The sequence below is a fragment of the Geotrypetes seraphini genome, chromosome 6, assembly GCF_902459505.1.
Source record: "Geotrypetes seraphini chromosome 6, aGeoSer1.1, whole genome shotgun sequence".
NCBI classification, from domain to species: Eukaryota; Metazoa; Chordata; class Amphibia; order Gymnophiona; family Dermophiidae; genus Geotrypetes; species Geotrypetes seraphini.
In genome coordinates, this window is record NC_047089.1 from 38,035,972 (window position 1) to 38,060,328 (window position 24,357).

Genomic DNA, 24,357 nt, shown 5'->3' on the forward strand with positions numbered 1-24,357 from the left:
AGAAGGTGTTGGAGACAATGACACTATCTGAATTCAAGAAAGCGGGGGATCTCTTTAAGAGAGATGAAGAGAGAATTTTTACTGTTTAAGGGCAGTAAAGAATGACAGGAGTTCTTTTCTTGTCCCTGCCCCATTCCTGCAAGCTCTGTCCTCATTTGCACAAGTCTCAAACACTTTAAAATCATAAATGTATGTGGCTTGTGCAGTTAAGGCAGAGCTTACAGGGATGGGGACAGGACAGGGAAACTGAATTCTTTTAGGGAAAGGGACAAATTTTGTCTCTGTATCATTTTAATGTGCAGATTTGGTGGGCCATTAGCCCTTTATCTGCCAACATGTTTCTATGCAAGGTTCCCACTCTAGTGTTTTGTAGTGGAGGGACGATGTTGGCCTTACTGAGGTAACATCAAAACTTTAATGCAGTTGGAGTTTGTCGAGACATTTTCTCCTGTGGTTCGTTAAATACTGTTAAATTGTTTTCATAGATTTTTGCCGATGGGTAAGTGGGATGTGTAAGAGAGGAGAGAGGCAGACTGGCTGTACAAGTATGAAGTTTTTCTAGCCGCTTTAATTCCAGAAGCCTACGCAGCCTATACAGATTACCTGCACCGATTCTGCTGCCCTTTCTTTGTGAACTACCAGTCGCTTACACTACAGCCTCGTGCTCTGCCTCCTCATCCATTTTATGGTCCCCCAAACAAACAGCTGAGCCACCAACTGCTTTTGACTTTAATTCTGCGATATTATGCTTTAAAAAAAAAAAAGGAAAGCTTTAGATGACTAAGCACGCTAATGCTGCGTAGCTCACTGAAAATCTTGAAAGCATTTCGTCTGAGTCCCAGGTAGCCCCGCCACGCTTATGGTGCTTAAAGAAGCGGGTACGGGCAGCTGAAGCGTCAGCGGCGCCACCCCTTTCTTCCAACCAGTAGGAGTGCGAGGAGGAGCGGGTCGGGGGCTGTGATTGGTCGGTCGACGGAGGCCACTGTGAGCTGTGCTGAAGGTGAAGTGCTGGGTTCAGCGAGTGCGAGGAGGAGCGGGTCGGGGGTTGTGATTGGTTGGTCGCTGTAAAACTGCGCTGAAGGTGAAGGGCTGGTATCATGGCGCTCTCTGGTCGAGCTCAGCAACTGTTGGTAAGCTGTAATTTGTGTGTAGTTGAAGTTTTTTTCCACTTGTCTGTTCAAGTCTGTGGAAGGGGAAGGCAGGCTCCCGGTTTATGGAGGTCCCGAGCTTGTTCAGTTGCGTGGAAGAGGGTTGAGCTCTTGTCCAGTGGTGCAGCGGAGTTTCCAGATGCTTGCCAGCATGCTGTGCAGAGTTAGTAGCTTGGCCTCGGTGGCTGCTGCTCGGGTGTTCAGACGTTGTATCCGACGACGATCCGGGGCAGAGGCATCTCCTTGAGCTTCCTCAAAAACACATAGGGCCCCTTTTGCAAAGCCGCGGTAGCGGTTCCCCCGCGGCAAATTCGCCGAAGCCATGAGGGGAGGGGAGGGGCTGGGCTTGGGCGCATTTGCCGCGGGAGAATCGCCACCGCGGCTTTGTAAAAGGGACCCATGGTGCGGTATTACCAAGGGGGAGGGGGATATGCGGCTGGCGAAGATATTAGGAACATCTGCTAGATGGTCAAGGGGAATCCTAGCTGGCTTTCGCGCATTGTTTGTTCTAGGCCTAGTCAATAATGAATCGTGTCAAAAATCGTGCTCCTCCCCGGTGTTATCTTTGAGTTGACGTAAAATGCGCGGTTATTGTCTGTTGTGTAAAAAAAACAAAACATTGCAGTGAAAGGAATTTACTGTGTTGAACGTAAGTTAAAAAGTTCCGGGATAACTAGTATCCTGCTTTTTTTTTTTTTTAAACAACCTCTCCGCTTGATTTGAACTAAATTGTATATGGGTTCTTTCTTAATAGTGTATTTTTTTAAGCCGATTCAATAATGAGTGGTGTTCTCCTATCACTTGCTTTTTGCACTCGGTGATTAATGATAGTGCTGAGAAAATGTACTATTTACCATAGATTAGATTTAAAAACACGGGGGGGGGGAGGAGCATAGAGGGAGAGGAGAGATATCGGTGGGGGGCTTCAGAGCGAACACACTTGTAGGTCACAAGAAGAGTTTAAACTATTTGGAAATGGATGAGGAGCCTTATTATGTAGTTCCTGGTGGCTGAGCTGCTAGAATGAAATGGTTAAATAGGCAGTTTAAACTGCACAATACAGGGTGGGCCACAGTATTTATTTATTTTTAAATTTACAGGTTTTGAATAGGTATAATACGGTACTGAATGATAACTAAAAGTGAAACAATATAACTGATACAAAAACTTCACACAAATGTTGTTCATGACACCTGTACAATTAAAAAGAAATAACGAAAAAATGTATACCTACTGTTGGCCCACCCTAGAATTAAAACAAGAGAACTAACAAATTGAAAACAAATTGTATAAAGTTGTTGTTTTATTTTTTTCATTCCATGCATAATTAAGCTATGGAATTTTTCTGGAGGACTGGTCAAGGTGATGAACATAGCAGGATTCAATAAAGGCTTGTACAAGTTCCTGGAGAAGACATTCATAAATTATTAGCCAGGTAGATTTAGACATGCCATAGCTTATACTTACAGATATTAAATATATATAAATAATGTGTGGGATCTGGGTACTTGTGACTCAAGACTGGCTACTCTCTGAGACAGGTGGCTGGCTTTTCTCATGATTTGCATGTATCAAGCTTTAAAATAATGTGAAAAGGTGTTCTGGCAGTAAGTGACAAATTCTGATTCCTCTCTCTTCCTTTCTGGGAAGGTTAGACACTTGCCCAGGATGGGAGTTCACAGTAGCAGGTCAGCACTACTTGTGTTAAACTTCTGCCATGCAGTGAAAGCTGTAAATCTGGCAGGCAGGCCGATGCTGCCAGTAACTTCCCAAGATTATTTGGAGCTGCACAACCTTCACTGAAACTTTTAAGTGTGCAGTGGGTCAGCAGTAACACACTCTGCACTGCAGGCTTTGACATTTTAATACCCAAGGCATTAAAGCTATTGTAATTTTTATTTTTTAAACTTAAATCTTATTTTATCTACCCTTTCTAATATTCCTGTCCTTTATAATTATGGTGTTCCTTTTTTGCCTGTTTTGAATAATTTTATATTTTACTGCTCTATTGTATGTTGTATTAAGAGCGGTATATTAAATGCTAATTAAACCTTAAATCATAGGTTTAATAGGTCTGTATAGAAATCTGGGCATGCTGGCAAAAATCCCTGTGTCTTCAGCACTGACCTGGATATGAAGAAGAGGAGGACTAGGATTCAGCTGCTGGATAATAGCCAAAATGGATGAAATACTACTTGGGCTCTTCTGACAATTGAGATTTTATGTGTTAAGAACGTTTGTATATGGTTATGGTCTCTCTTGATTTCTTTATGCCATATCTTAAGTTTCTGAATGCAAGTGGATGCTTGTAATATTTTTCATAAACGTTAATAAATATATATAAAGTTGGTATCTGATAACTTTTGATAGTTGCTTGAAGAGACTGATCGATGGGACACTGCATTTGTAAATAAACTGAGATTTAAGTTGAAATAACCTGGGATTCAATGTGGAATAACATCTACTTTTTCAAGATAAGTGTGAATCTCTTTCTAATAGATTTTTCAATGTTATACATGGAAGGGCATTTTTATAACTGCCAAGTCAGAATTGGGATGGCCATCTCGCAGCCATTTTTGAACAGGAAATCATTGGTGTTTTCTGTTCAAAATACATGAGAGTGTGCAAAATAAAACATCCAAATTGTGAACGTCAGAAACAGACATCTGTGTCTAACAGCATTTGTATGAAAATGGCCACACAGATGTCCCTGCAGAGCAGAGAGGCAGTTTAGTGGTTAGTGCAGTGGACTTTAATCCAGGTTGATAATAGAGAATTTGCACAGGTACATAAATTTCACCCATGCCTGCCCTTCCCCAATGGCATGTAACCCATACCCACTTAAATTCATTCTATCCCTACAATTAATCTCCTCCATCCTCACTTGTACTTACAGGAGTCAATACTATTATTTACTTGCTTGCAAGCCCTCTGTTTCTTTCCAGACTCCCAACCCCAACTGCCTCCTGTGTGGGTTGTTGTTGTTTGGTTGTTGTTGTTTTTTTTATAATGGTATTCATTATTCAACCAGTGAGGTTCCAACTGCTCTCTGGGCACTTTCAGCCTCTTTCTGATGCTCCAACTGTCTTTCTTTTGGTGTATTCCAAGCCTCATTCTGGAGCACAGAAGATTTTAACTACAGTCCTGTGGGAATCCCACAATAGCTTTTTCTATCCCCTTGGGAATCCCCATTCCTGTGCAGCTCTCTATTCCACTGCAACTCTGTTTTAAACTGTGAGCCCTCCAGAGTCGGGGAAATACCTACTGTACCTAAATGTTCACCACCTTGATAGCTTTCAGATTTGCAGGTGTCTAATATTTAGGCACAATAGATATGTTTCTGGTTCTTGAAGGCTTAAAATTTAAAGGTAAAAATGAGTGAAGTAGGATTTGAACCTTACTTCCCTGGTTTATAGTCCATTGCATTGACCAGTAGGTTGCCTTTTAAACCTGACTGTTGCTGTGTTCAAAATGCCCATAATACCTGATGTCAGGGAGCCTAGTCTCTCTTTGTGGTGTTGCTTTAAGGGGTGAGGGAGGGGGATGTAACCACTGGAGGGGGGGGGGATTAAGGAGGATGTCCTGCCTTAATCAGAACACCTTTTTGTACCCTAGTTGTGACTGAAACAGGTCTAAATAAAAATGTCTTTCTTTTTAGACTTGGATGTTTCTTCCTGTTCAGTTATTGCTGTTGCATGTCTTAATTTTGGGCCTTCCCTAGTCCTACCTACAACATGCCTCCTTGCTGTTTGGAAGCACGGCAGTGTAGGATGTTCAAATTCTGCAGTTCCAAAATTGCGATTTGAACTTTTTGGGCAGGTGGATATTTTTTTCTTTGAAAATGGGTGTTGTAGATTTTTATTTGTAAGAATTTGTGAATTTTTTTCGTACTGGAAGTGCTGACTCCTTTTTTTTTTTTCTGGGTGTATCAGGGAACTTACTGTATATTGTAGTGGTCTTTATTCATTTTTAAGCAGGGGCCACTTTGGAGTCTAATGAGCTGAAGGAGAGCCACCGAATATCTTCTCTTGTGGGGCCAAGACCCTGCTGACTAGTATGTGTCGATGGTTTCTGTCCCAACCAGCCCATCTTCAAATCTCATTACAGGGTATCCTCAAGTTTGAGATAATTTCCAAATGTGTTCTCTTTTGCCTGTTGAAAACTGCCTTGTATTTCAAACCTATGTCTCTCTCTCCCCTAAATCATATTCAATTCCCTTCCCTCTTTCTGTCCTGAGCCTGGGTAGAGAGGCAGCATAGCAGAAAAAAAAGCTAGAAATACAATGGGGGCCACCCCAGAGGTTTTGTTTTTGGGTTGTTTTTTTTTTTTTTTTGGGGGGGGGGTGTAACCATTAGCCCCTGGGCCTTACATTGAAGAACACTGGTATATTCCCTGAGGTCTTTTTCTTGGGGTTGCTTTCCCCCTTCCTATACTAACGCGTATTGTGGGTTTTAGCGCCAGCAGCGGTGGTCACTGCTCCAATGCTCATAGAATTCCTATGAGCAGCGGAGCAGTTGTTGCCAGCGCTAAAACCTACACTATGTGTTAGTAAAGGAGAGGGTTAATTTTGAATTGCTGCTAAAGATTTTAATGGTAATTTGAGTGGTGTTTTTATCTACCATATTCTATTACACAGCTCTGCTTTATCCTACTCATTGCAAAAATTATGCTGAAAAAAATGCAGCTATTTCTAGTGAGCCAAAGTCCCAAGAACTGATGGATTTTTCATTAACCAAATGTATAGCTTGCATAATAGGAGCAAGGTAAATGCTATTCAAATATTTGACTTTATACAGATCAAGATTGCTTCTGATGTTTTTTTGTAGGTCTGTTTTCTACCTTGATTTAAACAGTTGAGTATTTAAAAATAGTCTGCTTGTAAGAAGTTTTTACTTTATCAATCCTATACCTTGCAAGGGGGAGTATCCATTGGCCCCTGGGCCTTGCATTGAAGAACACCGGTATATTCCCTGAGGTCTTTTTCTTGGGGTTGCTTTACCCCTTCCTATACTAACGCGTAGCGTGGGTTTTAGCATCAGCAGTGGTGGTCGCTGCTCCAATGCTCATAGAATTCCTATGAGCGGCAGAGCAGTTGCTACCGCTGCCAGCGCTAAAATCCACACTATGGGCCTGATTCTCTAAAAGTGCGTCCCGATTTTAGGCAGGTGTAGGCGTCCTACAGCTGTCTAATCAGCCAATCAGGATGCACGTTATTTTAAAAAATGCTCCCCAGGCAGGCCGCCTATATTGAAGGCGAGGCCCGCAAGACACCTAGGCCCTGATTCTGAATAGGACGCCCGGGAGAGGCGTCCTATTCAAAATCGGCCTAAACTAAACCCCGATTCTGTAACCGGCGTCCATGTTACAGACGCGGGTTAGAGAATCGGGTTAGATTAGACACGGCCCGCTACACTTATCGCGGCAAGGGATCTCTCTGCCGCTATAAGTATAGCGGGCCGTGGCCCCCTGACCGATCACTGGCAGGAGGGTGCCCAAACCCTCCTGCCCGAAGACGCACCCCCCCCCCGACACTACCGATCGCCCCCCCCCGACAATATCGGTCGCTGGCAGGAGGGTGCCCAATCCCTCCTGCCCGAAGACGCACCCCCCCCCCGGCGCTAACAACCCCCACTCCACCAAACCTGTTCTTACAGATGGGTCTTGCACGTCGAGCAAGCAGGCACGCCTCGTCGAAATGAGGCGGGCCCGCCCCTTCCCGGCCCATCCCGCCGAAGCCTAAGGCCTGATTGGCCCAGGCTCTAGAAGCCTGGACCAATCAGGCCTTAGGCATAGCGGGTCCGCCCATCCCCACTTAATCTAAGGCCTGATTGGCCAATCAGACCTTAGACTTAGTGGGGATGGGCGGACCCGCTATGCCTAAGGCCTGATTGGTCCAGGCTTCTAGAGCCTGGGCCAATCAGGCCTTAGGCTTCGGCGGGATGGGCCGGGAAGGGGCGGGCCCGCCTCATTTCGACGAGGCGTGCCTGCTTGCTCGACGTGCAAGACCCATCTGTAAGAACAGGTTTGGTGGAGTGGGGGTTGTTAGCGCCGGGGGGGGGGGTGCGTCTTCGGGCAGGAGGGATTGGGCACCCTCCTGCCAGCGACCGGTAGTGTCGGGGGGGGCGATCGGTAGTGTCGGGGGGGGGGGGTGCGTCTTCGGGATGGGCCGGGAAGGGGCGGGCCCGCTTCATTTCGACCAGGCGTGCCTGCCGGCTCAAGACGTGCAAGACCCTTCTAAGAACAGGTTTGGTGGAGTGGAAGTTTGGGGGGGGTTAGCGCCGGGGGGGGGTGCGTCTTCGGGCAGGAGGGATTGGGCACCCTCCTGCCAGCTATCGATATTGTCGGAGGGGGAGGGGGGATCGGTAATGTCGGGGGGTGCAGTCGGTAGTGTCGGGGGGGGGGGGCGTCTCCGGGCAGAGGGTTTGGGCACCCTCCTGGTCAGGGGGCCGCGGCCCACTATACTTATAGCGGCAGAGAGATCCCTTGCCGTGATAAGTATAGCGGCTGCGTCTACTTACAATATAGGCCAGCATTTTGCTGGCCTACATTTTAAGCTTCTCCTCTACTAGGGAGACGCGTAGGGCCGCCTAGGTTCAGCCTAAGGCCCGCCTAAGGCCCTTAGACGAGCTTAGGCATCTTGCGGGTCTCCCTAGGCTCCCAGAGGTGCCTTCAGGCTTGCCTGGGGAGCATTTTTTTTTTTAAAAACGTGCATCCCGATTGGCTGATTAGACAGCTGTAGGACGCCTAAAATCGGGATGCACTTTAGAGAATCAGGGCCTATGTGTTTGTAAAGGAGGGAGTTAATTTTGAATTGCTGCTAAAGATGGTAATTTCAGTGGTGTTTTTATGTACCATATTAAATTACACAGCTCTGTTTTATCCTACTCATTGCAAAAATTATGCTGAAAAAATGCAGCTATTTCTAGTGAGCCAAAGTCCCAAGAACTGGTGGATTTTTCATTAACCAAATGTATAGCTTGCATAATAGGAGCAAGGTAAATGCTATTCAAATATTTGACTTTGTACAGATCAAGATTGCTTCTGATGGTTTTTCTAGGTCTGTTTTCTACCTTGATTTAAACAGTTGAGTATTTAAAAAATAGCCTGATTATCTTGTGGTTGTATACCTCGGGTTCTGGAGCAGTGTACCAAATTTATTAATATTTGAATAAAGTTTAGGTATTTTACAAGGAAAAATAAGGATGTGGTTGGCATCCTATGATGTTATAGGAGCATGAATAATACCTTATGATTAAAACTTTGAATTTGGTACACTACTCCATAACCTGAAGTATACAACCATAAGAAGATAATCTCTTCGTGAGTAAGAATAGTCCACATTTGAGAAAAGAACTTTTATTTTAAATAAGTAGCCATACATGAGTTGAGCAGAGTTGTGTCATGTTCTGTGATGTCACCAAAAGGAGCCAGTTTATATAAATGGAGCCACAGCATCAGAATCTGGTGATGTCATCAAAGGGGTTGGGAGGAGTTTGGGCAGCTGATGGAACTGGAAGTGGGTGTGCCCATCTATCAAATATACAAATTAGGCTTGATGAAAGCTATGTAACCTTATTTCTTATAATAGTGGTTCTTAAACCTATCCTGGGGGACCCTTAGCTGGTTGGGTTTTCAAGATATCCCTAATGATTATATATGAGGTAGATTTGCTTATAAGAGAGGTGACAGGCAGGTAGATCTGCCTCATGCATATTCATTAGGGATATCTTAAAACGTGTCCTAAGGGACCCCCATCTAGCTAGGTTTTTAAGAACCACTGACTTAAAAGCTCTTTATTCTTTAGCTTCTCCTTCTCCCATGTCCTGTATGTGTTGAAAGTATGTCTGAATCCTGACTTAAAAGCTGCTCTTCTTTACAGGCCTTGAAATGTGCACGCAGAGGATATGCTGTACAGCGTACTCTGAATGTAAGTGAAAAGATGTGTTGATCGCGTAATAGTTGCGACTTAACCACATTTCTTTGGCGTGAAAAAACACCAATATTTTCTTCCATTTTTATAGTATTGAGGGTAATTTCATAAACCATTTTCATGCATAAAATGTTGGTTCATGCACAAATGAGCTCTTGTAATATTAGGTCATTGTTAACAGAATGTGTTCAGAGGCAGAATTTGGGTTGAGCATGGATGGAGTTGTGATCTATGCCCATATCGTACATGCATAGTTTACACCTGCCCCTGAGCAGGTACTAGTATTTAGCCAACTGACACCTATCTTTTAACCTAGGTTTTTGATTTTAAAACAACCCCGCAAAAGGTTTTCTGCAGCTGTTTTGATAGCAGTTTTTTTGCTTAGTGTAAGGCTTTATAGTGCTAGCTGAGCACTCGGGCCCTGATTCTATGAAGTCCGTCTGAAATTAGGCACTGATATTTGCACCAATTCTAAAAAACTTAGGTACCTATTATAGAATCACACTTAGCGTTGTTTAAGCATGCTGAGGCAGCATTCGGTTATGCCAGGGGTTTCTTTGTCTAAATTTAGGTGCCGATATTGAAGCTTAATAGCACTTCATGCACAAAGAGTCGCCTAACTCAAAAACATTCCCATGATCTGCCCCTAACCACATCCACTTTTAGTGTAGGTGCTTTGGGCTAGGCACCTGCTTATAGAATCGAGTTTTATAAGCTAGGTGGCTAACTTTCAATTAAGTCCAATTAATGCCAGTTGTTTGAAGTGTTGAGTGCCAGTATTGGCACTGATTAAGCCTATTGCTCAATTAAGCGCCAGTATTGGCGCCTAGCTTTAGGTGGACTTTATAGAATTAGGGCTTCAGTGCTATTCTATAAATGATAGATGCAACTTGTTTAGTGTATAAATGTTTGTAAGGGAGGAGCATAGGTGGGACCAACATTTATGCATGTAACTTACAGAATATTGCAGTTATGCTCTAAAGTGCCATGTTTAAGTGCATTTATATTCACCTGTTATTGACCTGGTATAAGTGGATACACCTAACTGAAGTTGCATTGCTGCCAATTTATGCTAGTATTCTATAATGGAATTATGGCACCACGATGCCATTATAGCAATAGTGCTCAGTGTTTTGCATCTAGGTGCCTAAATTGTGGCACCAAGTTATAGAATAGCTTTCTTAATGTGCAGTTAAGCAAGAAACATTTTGTCGGGCGATACCATCTCTTCATTTTCACTTTGAAATTTCTCTGCAACCTTTTAATATGTACACTGGATTCTGGCCATGCATGATCTTTCTGTTCAGGCCCTGTGCTATGAGCACACTTAAATTCTCAGAGCTCCCAGTTTAAATAGTTTTATGGTGCTCTGTTCACTGATTAATAGCATATAAAAAAATTTGCAGGCCTGGCAAAGTGGGAATTATTAGGAAAGGCATAGAAAATTAGACAAAAGATATTTATAATAATAATAACTTTATTTTTGTATACCGCCATACCCAGAAGAGTTCTAGGTGGTTCACATTGGTTAGAACAAATTACAAGAGGTTACATGCCAAATTGATCATAGAGTTACGAACAGCAAGGAGAAAGAAGTTACAAATGGGTACATACCAAATTGATCATAGAGTTGCAAGGAGAAAGAAGTTACAAATGGGTACATACCAAATTGATCATAGAGTTGCGAATAGCAAGGAGAAAGTAGTTACAAGTGGTTAATTCCAAATTGATCATAGAATTATGAACTACAAGGAGGAAGAAGGGGGAGAGGAGGGAGACGGGGGGAGGAGTTTCGGTAGGAGGGAGGAGGAGGATTGAAGGAAGGGGCATTAGGGACTTTAAGGGTCTTGCTCTCGGAATATAATGCCTCTGTATTTCTCCATGGTGCAACCTGGTCGCCGTAGGTAAAAAAAACACTGTGGAGTTAGAAAAGGTTCAAAGAAGGCTGACCAAAATGATTAAAGGGGGTTGAACTCCTCTAATATGAGGTTAGGGCTCTTCAGCTTGGAGAAGGGGCAGCTGAGGGGGGGGGGGGGTATGATCTACAAAATCTAGAATGGGCAAAAGCAAATCAATTGTTTACTCTTTGAAAAAGTACCAAGATTAGGGAATACTCCATGAAGTTACATAGTAATACTTTAAAAATAAATAGAAAATATTTTTCACTCAGTGAATAAATAAGCCTAGAACTTGTTGGAGGAGAATGTGGAGGAGAATTGGCTTTAAAAAAGAAGTTTGGTAAAGTCCCTTATCTACTATTAAGATAGAGACATGGGGAAAGTCACTACTTATCCCTGGATCAGTAGCTACTCTAAGATTTTGCTAGGTACTTATGACACTGTTGGAAACAAAATGCTGGGCTAGATGGACCATTGGTTATTCTTATGTTCTTAAGTAGTAATCATTCAACAAAGTCGTCTTTTTAATTGGTGTTTTATGAATAATTTTAATTCTTAAAATATAAACCATAAGAGACAGGAAAAAGAGGTAACCAATCCAAATTCAGATCATACCAAAAAATAACATTTCTTCAAGCTCGCATTTAGAGAAAATCTTCAATCTTAAGGCATAAGGAAAAGCTTAATCGCATTACAGAGCAAATCACTTAAGTGCAGGCTCTATTAATTAAAAAAAACAAAAACCCTTCTATATACATCTCATCAAGTTTCAAGTTTATTTAAAAATTTGTTATACCACCTAATAGGCTTCTAGGTGGTGTACATTAATCAATAAAAAACATTCAAGTTAACAAACATATTTGGGAGGACAATTAACTAAACAGACAGACTTATACAAAAGGAAAAAAGGGGTCGAACTACAAAGTTTAAAGGAAAGAAACACTGAAGGAGAGAACAGGCTAAAAGAAAGGAACTCAAATTGTCCTTAGAAGGGCAGTTGCTATTAAACAACATCTTTAAAAGAGTAGGGGCTACTGGAAGGCGTCTTTGAAATAAGGAGGTTTTTAATTTGGATTTAAACTGGTTTAAGTTTTTCCCCTCTTATGTGATTGGGTATGGAGTTCCAGAGGGAGGGTGCAGTGACCGAAAAGTTGTTTAAGCGCATGGTATTGATATTGTGTAGCAGAGCGGAGCGACCTGTGGGGGGGTATAGGGTATAAGAAGTCTGTTTATGAATTCCGGTTGGTTACAAGTTCTAGTTTTGAATGTAAGTAAATAATTTTATAAGTGATTCTGTGTTCGATAGGGAGCAAGAAGAAATGGTATCAGTTGTAGGTGGAGACTCCCTGACCAGCTTACCCTTTAGGAAGTTCTCCAACTTTAAAGGGTCCCAAAAAACATAATGATTATTATTGTACTCCTAGACATTTACACTGAAATTTTAAATAAAAAGTAGCTCCAGTAGCCAACACTTTGGGCTCCTTTTACTAAGGTGCGCTAGCGTTTTTAGTGCGTGCGCAAACCACGCGCTAAACAAGAAATACTAATGCAAGCTCTATGGAGGCATTAGCGTTTAGTGCATGAAGCATTGTAGCGCGCGCTAAAACCGCTAGCGCACCTCAGTAAAAGGAGCCCTTTAGCTTTCCCCTTTAACTGGGTTGGTCTAGACGAGATATCTGGAAGGACTCTATCTATCTGACCACAAAATAGGGAATTATTTTTAGGAAAAAAGCTTTCATAATATTCAACTTCTGTTCTTCAGATTTGAAGAACAATCATTAATGTTGCCTTCTTATGACATCCTGTAAAGATTTAAAAAATTTTGAGACATCTAACCTAGGGGTCAGCGCCCAAGAAAAAAGATCTAGTTATCATCATAGATAATACACTGAAACCTTCTGCCCAATGTGCAGCAGCAGTCAAAAAGGAAAATAAGATGTTAGGAATTATTAGAAACTGAATATTAGAAACCGCATCGAGGCGGAGGAAGATATCTTCTTTTTCAAGGGTCCCACGACAACAAGAGGGCATCCGTTGAAAATCAGGGGCGGGAAACTACGAGGTGACACCAGGAAATTCTTTTTCACTGAAAGAGTGGTTGATCGCTGGAATAGTCTTCCACTACAGGTGATTGAGGCCAGCAGCGTGCCTGATTTTAAGGCCAAATGGGATCGGCACATGGGATCTATTTACAGGGCAAAGGTAGGGGAGGGACATTAAGGTGGGCAGACTAGATGGGCCGTGGGCCCTTATCTGCCGTCTATTTCTATGTTTCTATGTTTCTATGAATGATAAAATAAGACTAAGAATGTTATAATACCTTTATCACTCCTTGGTGCGACCACACTTTTAGTATTGCTTTCAATTCTGGTCACCGTATCTCAAAAAAGATATAGTGGAATTAGAAAAGGATCAAAGTGTGAACAAGATGATAATGGGGATGGAACTCCTTTCCTATGAGGAAACACTAAAGAGGTTCAGGCTCTTCAACTTGGAAAAGAGAGGGCCGAGGGGAGACATGTTTCAAGTTTATTAAAATTAGTTTTCTCTCACCTTATCAAAATTCAAGGCGGTTTTACATAAGGTTAAAATAAATCAGGTAAATCAACATCAAGGTAGGACAAACATAAACAAAACAGAAATTGAAGTCTAAAATCCTGAGAGGTGTAGAACGACAAGGGAACAGGAAAAATTGTTGCCGATTTACTGCCCCTTCTATAGTGGTAAAAAGCCTTGTTCCTTCAAGAAAAAAAAATTATGCTGTTTTGTGAAGTCAGAAATTACATCAAGGAGGGACTTGGCAGAAGGCCTTGGAGCACACCTCTGAAGATTCTTCATAGTGGTGTAGTTGGCTCCTTCAGGTAAAACAGGCGCAAGGGGAGCTGGGGAGGAGATACTGACCTTTTGGGGGGTTTACCACTGTACCTGTGGGATGGAATTGTGAGGGGGGTTTCTGCTACATGAGGGGGGTGCTGGCTTCTTGTGTGTTTTTATGTACAGCACTGCATATGACTGATAGTGCTATAGAAATAATAAATTGTTGGTTGGTTCCAGTTAGCTGAGATTCTACTGTAAATATACACTAAGATTGCTGATATGGTTTTAGTGCTAGAGTATTCTTCCCGGGGTGGGGAAAAGACCAGTTTTAGAGTTTGGACCCGATGTATGTTGTTACAGAAATCTTCACATATGTCCTTTTTTGCAGGATGTGGTGATTGTGAGTGCAGTGAGGACACCCATAGGATCATTCCAAGGAAGTCTGTCATCTTTGCCAGCCACTAAACTTGCTTCGGTCACTATTAAAGGAGCAATTGAACAAGCAGGTACCTGTGATTTTACTTCATTTACTAGGTTTTTTTTCAGGCTGGTCCTGGAGTACCTTCTCAGTCTTGCTTTCAGGATATTCACAAGATTTGCATGCACTAATTTTATTGCAAGAAAATTTACCGCATGCATATTCATTGTGGTTTTCCTAAAAAACAGACTAGCAAGACAGAACTCCAGGACCAGCTTCAGAATCACTGGAACTGATACTGAAAAGCACTTATACGGTTAGCAGGTACTGCTTATTTGGAAAGGCCACTGAATATTCCCGCTTGCATGCCATTAATGAGAATGCTCCTGAAACATCCCCTCTGACTGCCAAGGCAGTCTGTGGGCAGAGCTTGGGTGGAGCTGGAGGTTTTCCAGTTAGTGGTTGTATTCAGACTGCTAACTGAATCACTAATTAGATAATGTTTAGGACAACAAATAGGTTGTACTAACTTTGTCCAGTTTGTTAATCCAGTAATTTGTCTGCATATTGCTGCTCACTGGATAACACTTCTGGGTTATTGCTGAAATTGGATATTGGGTGACCAGCTATTGAATATCGGGCCCATCTATCTCTCTTTTTCAAATTATAAATAATAGCTGTTTATTGCTTGCAAACTCCAGACTACCTCCATACTTTGTCTGATGGTGTGTGGTCCCCTACCCTTCCCTATGTCAAGGAACCAGGTGATGGGACTTGATATATTGCTTTTTCCATATGTTTGCAATCAAAGCGGTTTACATATTTTTTTAGATAGGTACTTATTTTGTACCTGGAGCAACGAAGTGTTAAGTGACTTGCCCAGCGTCACATGGAGATACAGTGGGAATTGAACTCATAGTGTTCTGAGGCAGCTGCTCTAACTAATAGGCTACTCCTCCACTCCACGTGAGCAAGTCTCAAAACAGAAAAGAAAAGCTACCCAGAAAGTTTAGTCAGTTGACCCAAGTGCACCATGTTCCTGAAGAGCAATTCGTGGCCTTCTTTATGATTTAGTTTCAGATGAGCATGCCAGTCGTGGTTCTATACTGATCCATCTTAAATAAGAAACTTCTTTAGGAAGGAGTTGGCAGTGAATTCTGTGTAGTTGATTTTCTCTGACCTTTGTGTGCCCCCTGCACATTCAATTGGACTGGGACTGTTAACTTCTTCATTTCGTCATTTATAGGTATACCAGCGGATGAAGTCAAAGAGGTGTACATGGGTAATGTCCTCCAGGCAGGCCAAGGACAAGCCCCAACAAGACAAGCAGTACTGGGTGCAGGTATTCACTAATACTGAATGCTGCTTTGTATTTTCAGGTATTTCAGAAACTTCTAGAAAAGGGAGCTCATGCTGATCTGCTGCATGTTTGCTTTAATTCGTTGTATGCTGTAACATTGCCTTGAGTAGCTTGAATGAAAAGTTTACAAAATTAATCAGTAATTAGAGGATATTATATAGCTTGGTTTGAATGTTTCTGGAACAGCTCAGCCTTTTTGTGGATCTTAGGAAAACAAGGGAATAAGGCCCCTTTGATCCCTGTTTCTTTTCCTCTTAAGCTGCTACCTCCTAGTTTTCCTTGGTTCTTTCCCTGATCCTCTACCTCTGTTGCCATGGACTTTTCACCTCCTTTTCACATTTCAGTGATTCATCTTACTTCCCCTTCACTATTCAGGGTGAGACCTTGTGCTAAAATAGTATGATTTGTGATGACCCTTCATAACAGTAGCCCACATTGATTAACTTCCTCCTAAGAGTGACCCTTTATAAATATGAAAACAAGTCTCTGGGCTGGATGGACCATTGGTCTGATCCAGTAAGGCTTGTTCCTGTATTAAAATCTATTTTACATCAGTAGCATGTTGGGTTTCTAGTAGAGAATGACATGGCCGCGGGTAACCTGTAGGAACAGGGGGAGAAATCGATTGGTTGCCATGAGTATGGGGACAAGGCCCTGTAGAGTGGTGAATGGCCTTATCCCCACAGTAAAGGATCTGTCGTGAATTGCCTCCGAACCCCTTGTGAGTCCAGCAGCCCCCTCTCCCTCCCTCTCTCCTTTCCTCGCGTGGATCCAACAGCCCTCGCACCCTCCCTTCTTGGCTCCCTGAATGCCAGCAGTAAAAAAAAGAAAAAAACAAACACAACAAATCCGTGACTCTTGTGAGTCAGCCCCTTCGCACCTCCTGGGGCGGCCTAACAGACATTTGGAAACTTCCTGCACGCAGTGCTGCTCTGGGAACCTTCTTGTCACCAAGTCCCTCCTTCCGATGTAACTTCAGTTTTTGGGGGTTTTTTTGCTGCTGGCGTTCAGGGAGGGAGGGTGCAAGGGCTGTTGGATCTGCAATAGGGAAGGAGGGAGGCGGGCTGCTGGACTCGTGAGGGGGGCTGCTGCTGCACCCATGAAGGAGGCAGGGGTTTGGGAGGGGTTTGTTTGGGCTGCGGAACAGCTAGAGCTGAAGGGAAGGGAGACAGTTACTGGATTTGGTCTGGGGATTGGGGGGAGATGGAAAACAGGTGCTGGGCCCATGTGGTGAGTAGAGTGGAGTTGGAGGGAAAGGAGAGGTGACAGATGCACACTTGGGCACTGAAGAGAGGGGATAGAGGTGTTGTACCCATGGGAAGGGGGCTATAGGGGAGAAAGGTGCAGCAAGGAAGAGAGAAGGAAAGGGAAGGAGAAAAACTGAACCAAGGGGATGAAGGAAGAGTGAGTGAAATATTGAACTTAGTGGAGGGAGGGAGGAAAGAGAGAGTGTGAGAGACACATTAGTGTAAAGAGTAAGACAGGGGAGAAGCTGGACACAGGGAGGTATATAAAAAGAGGGGAGATGGTGAGCATGGATGGGAGCATAGGAACAGGGACAAAAAGGGGAATGCTGCATGGGGGTGGTATATGGCCACAGAGAAGATGGCTAGACATGGGGGAAAATAAGAATGCAGAAGGAAGATGCTGAACAGGGGGGCTATAGAGGATTGATACTGTACACAGTGGGAGAGGTTCAAAGAATGGAGAGATGATGAAGGCAGAGAGATGGGCACAGGGAAAATACTAGAAAGGGACGTGTAGGAGACATAGAGAAGGGAGACACTGAATATGGGGAGCAATACATACACAGAGAGAGAAGATGGATGGTGAGCATAGAGAAAGAAGAAATATCAAATAAAAATTTTATTTTCTATTTTGTGATTAGAATATATCAGATTTGAAATATGTATCCTGCTAAAGCTGGTGTTAGACATAACTGAGGACTGTTAGTTTGACTTTTCTATGTAGCATTCTGTAGTAATTTGACTTCAGTTTTCTCAATAGTGGAGAAGATATTTGTGAGGGGGAGGAGAGGGGAGACGGGTGTTTTGTTGATCCTTGTTCTGTATTATAAAATGACAATTGTACAGACTATTGTTTCTTTTTATACCTTAATAAAATAAGTTCAGTATAAATTCATAACTATCGGATTGTTGCGCGGATGGGATGGGTTTGGGCACACGGGGACAAATTTTTTTTTCCCCTCGTCATTCTCTAGTTTCTAGTGACATTAAAAATATATTGTCCTGTGATCTCAGACCGATGGCACCTTTCTGCTTCGTTGACAATATTTTCTCATGTCAGATGGTTTTCCATTTATGGCATGAATGCCCTAAGAGGAATGTTGAAGCAACCCTTTTGCTGAATGAGAGTTTGTGCTTTGCAAACGAGATTCCTAATGAACTGAACATTAAAAAGTCTGTAAATGTCAGAGCAGAATTTGGTTTGAATTGTGAATTCCCTCTCATTGTGTAGGTTTACCTATCTCAACACCGACGACAACTGTCAACAAAGTTTGTGCTTCAGGCATGAAATCTATCATGATGGCAGCTCAGAACTTGATGTGTGGTCATCAGGTAAGAGAAGGGGACCTATATTCTGAAATGTTTAATTAATCATTTCTGATTTTGTTCTAGTACTAAATTAGTATTAAAAATTGAAGTTGTGATTGTTGCTATTAGACTGATAGATAGCCATTGTCACTGAGAAATAGAACAGCAGAGAATATTTGGATATGGAGGACGGATGTGAGCCATACTTAGTTGAAATAAGGGCTAGATTACCTACTGTTTTCAGTTGGGTTTCCCTGAAGAGTGAAATGGCTAAATTTCTTTGGTGTGTGTTTTAAAAACCTTTGCTGTTTGTGTATGTTTACATTGGTCCCCGCCTAGACTAGTAGATAGGAGGGCTATAAATAATTTTAAATAAATAAGATAAAAAATAAAATCCAGCTTCAGACTGTCACATGGAAGGTTCAGTTGATTTGGGTTAAAGAATGACACGGAAACAGTCTCTGTGTTCATTCCCACAACAGTACAAAATATCATCCCACAAAAAGTAAGTGATTTGTCTTTTATCAAAAATGATGGCACTAGTGCAGTGGAGTCTTGAGTTTTACAGGAATAAAATGGGGTGAGGACAAATATTGTCCCCGTGCCATTCTCTAATTTGGGTCTTCCACTCTCTAGGTTACATGGGGCTGGGGATGCTTTGGAGCCCACCTGATGGAGGAAGATATGATCATTGTTTAAGAGGGTGTCAGGTCAAAAGCGCGCCGGGACAAAGGCGCGCCCAGTCAATTGAGCGCAGCATGCGTCGCCGCGCCGCTCTAAATTACTGTTTTTAGGGCTCCGACGGGGGGGCGTGTACATTGCGCCGGGGTGTGGGGGGTTGTAACCCCCCACATTTTACTGAAAACTGAACTTTTTGTGGAGGGTTACAACCCCCCAAACCCCCCATAACGCCGGCGCGATGTCTATTAAGTAAACTGGGGGGTTCCCCAACAAAACCCCCCATCGGAGCCCCTAAAAACTGTAATTTAGAGCGGCGCGGCGGCACGCGCTGCGCTCAGTTGTTGGCACGCGCTTTTGTCTTTCGTGCCGTTGTCTATGAACCGTTTAAGAGTGAGTCCTAGTGGCTGGATTCAGTGTTCATGCAGAGTTCTGGTGTATGATCCAGACTAGATACACTGGGAGGAAATAGGGAATAAAATCTACAGATATTGAACGAAGGCTCTAGTTTTCATTTAGCTGGAAGCAGGAGCAGAAGTAAATTGCCAGGTCAAAAGAAATGTTAGCTTTCAAAATATTGGAACTGTGGTCAGGCACACTTACCTCTGAAATCATATCTGTGCTGGAGAGACATTGTGGTGAACCAGACATGTTTGCCATGCAAGGTCATGGAACGTTTTTTATTTAAGTGGGCAAGAGAGGGGTTCAGCAAATAGTTTACTGATAATTATTCTGATTAGGCAGGATATGTTTCCTTAAACTGACATATAGTTTGAAAAACTGAAAATAAAAACAAGCGTTAACTCTTTCTTTCTTTTTATCATTCTAAGATATATGTGAGGCTTTCTTTTTTTGACATATTTGTATTTTGAGTAGCAGGTTATGGTGGCTGGAGGCATGGAGAGCATGTCAAATGTCCCATACGTGATGAACAGAGGTGCAACACCATATGGAGGAGTGAAACTGGAAGACTTGATTGTAAAGGATGGGCTGACTGATGTCTACAACAAAATTCACATGGTAAAGTATGCTAGAAGTCTTCAGATAGTACTGCCTAGCATCGTATTCCTCAGCACAAATTCCCAGCAGGGAGTAATACCTAATCAAGACACCAGAAAATGCCAGCATACCCTTTGCACGTTCTGTGCTCCAAGAATTCTAATATTGCTGCAGTCTCCATTGGACAAATCTTCTTTCTTTTCCGTAGTCTCAGAATGCTTTGTTCATTTTTCTGTGTTTTGCTGGGCTATGATTTTCAGCTGCTGCTTATGAGCCTCCAGGTCACAGAGATGATTCTGTGAAAGACAGAGCTGAGATGCGAGTACCTCCAGGTCCTTCTGAATACCTTTAGATCTTTCAGGGTTTGACTTTCTTTAAACATTGTGTCTGAAGTTGCATTAGTCTCTCAAGACATCATTTAGTCCAATGTAGGAAGGTCTGATTTATGGTGATTTTACCATGTGGTATTGTAAATTGATCTTACTGGTTTTTGAAGCAGACATGTTTAACTAGCAGTGTGTGTAATTTCAGTTCTGGGATAACAAATGTTCTCAGATTAGCCTCTAATTCACTGAGAGAGATCATACCACGCGTTCATTGAGGTTGAGAGCTAGCTCCATCCCTAAACTCTATCCTCTTCAACATTTTCTTAGCTCCTCTTGATCTCTTGATTTGTCTCTTGGCTTTACAATTTTCATCTATGCCGATGACGTTCAAATTCTCATTCTCTTTGATGTCACATGCCCCATGCTTTGGCCGGAGGAACAGACAGTGGAAATGACAAAAAAGGCCGCTTTGGCCATCATGGGAGTAATTTTTATAAGTGGACATCTTCTGTAGGTGCCCCAATACGTGAGAAGAATCTATTTTGAAATGTACCTGAGCTTCCAGGTTCTTTCATTGAATACTAGCATAACTTGGTATCAACACACCTAATGTTTATATGCCCGCAATTAAATCAGCCTTAGAGGTAACAAGTTCCAAAGCTTAATTACTTGTTGAGTAAAAACATATTTACTCGTATTTGTTTTAAAAGTATTACCATTACTTCAGTGTCTCCTTAGTCTTTGTACTTTTTGAAAGAGTAAAAAATTAAATTTTACTTTTTTACCTGTTCTATACCACTCGGGATTTTGTAGACCTCGATCATATCTTTCCTCAGCAGTCTCTTTTCCAAGCTGCAGAGCCCTAACCTCTTTAGCTTTTCTTCATACCTTTAATCATTTTGGGTGCTCTTTGAATCTTTCTAATTCTGCTATGACTTTTTTGAGCTACGGTAACCAAAATTGCACACATTACTCAAGGTGAGGTCGCATCATGGAGTGACAGAGGCATTATAGTATTCTTTGTCTTATTTTCTATCCCTTTCCTAATAATTCCTAGAAATTCTGTTTGCTTTCTGGGCTGCTGCAGCACAGAAGATTTCAGTATTTATTGTCCATGATAAAATCTTTTTTCATGGAAGCTGACTTTTTTTTTTAAACTTTATTAATTTTTCAAAACTAATACAAAGTGCTAGGAATTATACAGACATTAATAATCAAAATAAGCACTTATATTCAGTCAATAACAATACAGATGAAAAATATCCCTCCCCTCCCATCCAACATATTTAATCAAAGAATAAACCAAAAATCCCCCCCACCCACCCACCCTGTCCTGGATATTTATAAAAATAAACAAAAATTAAAACAAAAGACATCTATAATGAATTAACAAAGGAAGTCAACGGGCCCCAAACCAGTTTAAATAAATTGCTATGCCCTACCATATCAGCATTCATTTTATCATATCTGTAGCCTAAACAAACTTGCCCACCAAAAAGGAAAATTAAGGTGGTATGGAAACTGACTTTTAGGGCTCCTTTTACAAAGCCGCGCTAGGGCCTTAACACGCGGAATAGTGCGCGCTAAATTGCTGCACGTGCTAGCCGCTACTGCCTCCTTTTGAGCAGGCGGTAGATTTCTGGCTAGCGCTCGCCAATCCGGTGCGTGCGTTAAAACCGCTAGCGCGGCTTTGTAAAAGGAGCCCTTAAAGTGGAATCTAACATCAGGTAACTATGATTTAAATTATTTTTCACAATGTGCATCACATTGCATTTGCCCACATTAAATTTCTGCCATTTGGACATTCAGCTTTCCAGTTTCTTAAGGTCTTACAATTTTTCAGTGTTTGCATGCTGTTTATCAACTTTGAATAGTTTTGTGTCATCTGTAAATTTAATCACCTCATCTCATCTTCCATTTTCTAGATAATGTGTAAATGTTGTAGCAACAATCCCAGTACAGATCCCTAGGGCACTCCACTATTTACTCTCCTCCAATGAGAGAAATAGCCATTAAACCTACCCTATGTTTTCTATCTATTAACCAGTTCCTAATACACAACAGAATATTGCTTTCTAACCCATGTTTTAAAAAATTTCCTCAGGAAAATCTAGATACACTATATCAACTGATTCAACTTTATCCACATGTTTTATTCATGCCTTCAAATAATGAAGCAAATTGGTAAGACATAACTTCCTTTGGCTGAATCCATGCTGACTTTATCCCATTAAATCATGTTTTTCTGACTATTCAGTTATAGTGGAAAAATGGTTATAAAGATTAAAATTTTTTCTGGCTCTGACATCAGGTTTACTGGTCTGTAATTTCCCAGGTCACCCTTGAACTTTAAAAAAAATGTTACAGATCACCAACAGCAGATTAGCAATTTCATGTTTGCATCCTTAAAGTACTCTAGCGTGTATACCATCTTGACAAGATGATTTACTACTATTTAATTTGCCGATTTGGCTCGGTACATCTTCCCGGTTTACCAAGATCTTTCAGTTCCTCTGCATAGTCACCCTTGAAGACCATTTCAGGTATAGGTAAATCTCTTACTACTACTGTTACTACTGCTGCTCTGCAGCAGCAAAGAATTAAGTCTCTCTATTATGGCCTTGTTCTCCTTGAGTAAGTCTTTGTGATCCAATAGTCCCATGGATTCCCTAAAGGCTTTCTGCTTCTGATATTCCTGAGAGAATGGCAAGTTCCTCTTCAGATTCTTTTAACCTTCTTTATCAGTGCTTTGCATCTAACTTGCCAGTGCTTATGTTGCTTCTTGTTTTCTTCATTTGAATCCTTTTTTTCAATTTTTGAAGGATATTCTTTTGACTTTAATAGCCTCTTTCACATCACATCACAAAGAACACCAGAAAGAGTGTCACCGAGTGATTAGAAAAGCAAAAAGAGAATACGAAGAGAGACTGGCAAAGGAAGCAACAAACTTCAAGTCGTTCTTCAGATACGTCAAGGGGAAGCAACCGGCGAGAGAAGAAGTGGGACCATTGGACGATGGAGACAGAAAGGGAGTTGTAAAAGAAGAGAAAGAGATAGCTGACAGGTTAAATGAGTTCTTCACGTCAGTCTTCATGATGGAGAATATAACCACCATTCCAGAACCCGAGGAGATCGTAATAGGAGACCAAGACGATAAGCTGGTCGATTTAGAGGTAAGCCAAGAGGATGTACTCAAGCAGATTGACAGACTAAAGAGCGACAAATCGCCGGGTCCGGATGGCATTCACCCAAGGGTACTCAAGGAACTAAAAGACGTAATAGCGGAGCCACTTCGACAGATATGCAACCTATCCTTAAAAACCGGAGAGATCCCGGAGGATTGGAAAATAGCAAATGTCACGCCCATCTTCAAGAAGGGCGCAAGGGGGGACCCGGGAAACTACAGGCCGGTGAGCCTGACCTCAGTCCCGGGAAAGATGATGGAGGCACTGATTAAAGACAGCATCTGTGAACACATCGAAAAAAATGGGCAGCTAAAACCGAGTCAACATGGCTTCTGTAAGGGTAGGTCATGCCTCACAAACTTATTGTACTTCTTTGAGGGAGTGAACAGCCAGGTGGATAAAGGGGAATCTATAGACATCATTTACCTTGACTTCCAAAAAGCCTTCGACAAGGTGCCACACGAGAGACTGCTTAAAAAGATATGGAACCATGGGGTACAAGGGGAGGTCCACCGATGGATCAAAAACTGGCTGGCAAACAGGAAGCAGAGGGTTGGCGTAAAGGGACACTACTCAGACTGGAAAGGGGTCACGAGCGGAGTTCCGCAAGGGTCGGTGCTGGGTCCGCTCTTGTTCAATATCTACATAAATGATCTAGAGGCGGGAACTAAGTGTGAAGTCATTAAATTTGCAGATGACACCAAACTATACAGCAGGGCTCAAACCAAGGAAGACTGCGAGGATCTCCAAAAGGATCTAACGCAGCTGGAAAAGTGGGCCGAAAAGTGGCAGATGAGCTTCAACGTGGGGAAATGCAAGGTCATGCACGTGGGGAAAAAGAACCCGATGTTCACATACAAAATGGGGGGAACACCACTAGGGGTTAGTAACCTGGAGAGAGACCTGGGAGTGATGGTAGACGCAACACTGAAGGCATCAGCGCAATGCGCCACAGCCTCTAGGAAAGCAAACAGAATGCTGGGTATCATTAAGAAGGGTATTACGACCAGGACGAAGGAAGTCATCATGCCGCTGTATCGTGC

General features: G+C 42.3%; 1 protein-coding gene and 1 long non-coding RNA gene across 4 annotated transcripts in view; both read left to right on the plus strand.

Moving 5' to 3' along the window:
* The first annotated feature begins 919 nt into the window (after positions 1-919).
* ACAT1 (acetyl-CoA acetyltransferase 1) overlaps positions 920-24,357 on the plus strand; it is a 57,088-nt gene continuing 33,650 nt past the window's right edge. The window contains exons 1-6 of one of the 2 annotated variants that reach the window (XM_033948838.1): positions 920-1,000; positions 9,028-9,075; positions 14,182-14,299; positions 15,458-15,553; positions 18,050-18,150; positions 19,681-19,824. In XM_033948838.1, the coding sequence (XP_033804729.1) occupies positions 15,490-15,553; positions 18,050-18,150; positions 19,681-19,824 (309 nt within the window). In that variant the 5' untranslated portion in view covers positions 920-1,000; positions 9,028-9,075; positions 14,182-14,299; positions 15,458-15,489. Of the gene's footprint in view, positions 1,131-9,027; positions 9,076-14,181; positions 14,300-15,457; positions 15,554-18,049; positions 18,151-19,680; positions 19,825-24,357 lie in introns of both variants that reach the window. The other variant, XM_033948837.1, reaches the window with a different exon arrangement.
* Positions 1,161-6,179, plus strand: LOC117362455. Of its 2 annotated transcripts, none has more exons than XR_004539891.1 (3): positions 1,161-1,311; positions 2,481-2,583; positions 5,785-6,179. It is a non-coding gene; the product is annotated as an uncharacterized LOC117362455 (long non-coding RNA). The 2 variants fall into 2 exon arrangements; XR_004539890.1 differs by lacking the exon at positions 5,785-6,179 and adding an exon at positions 3,212-4,622.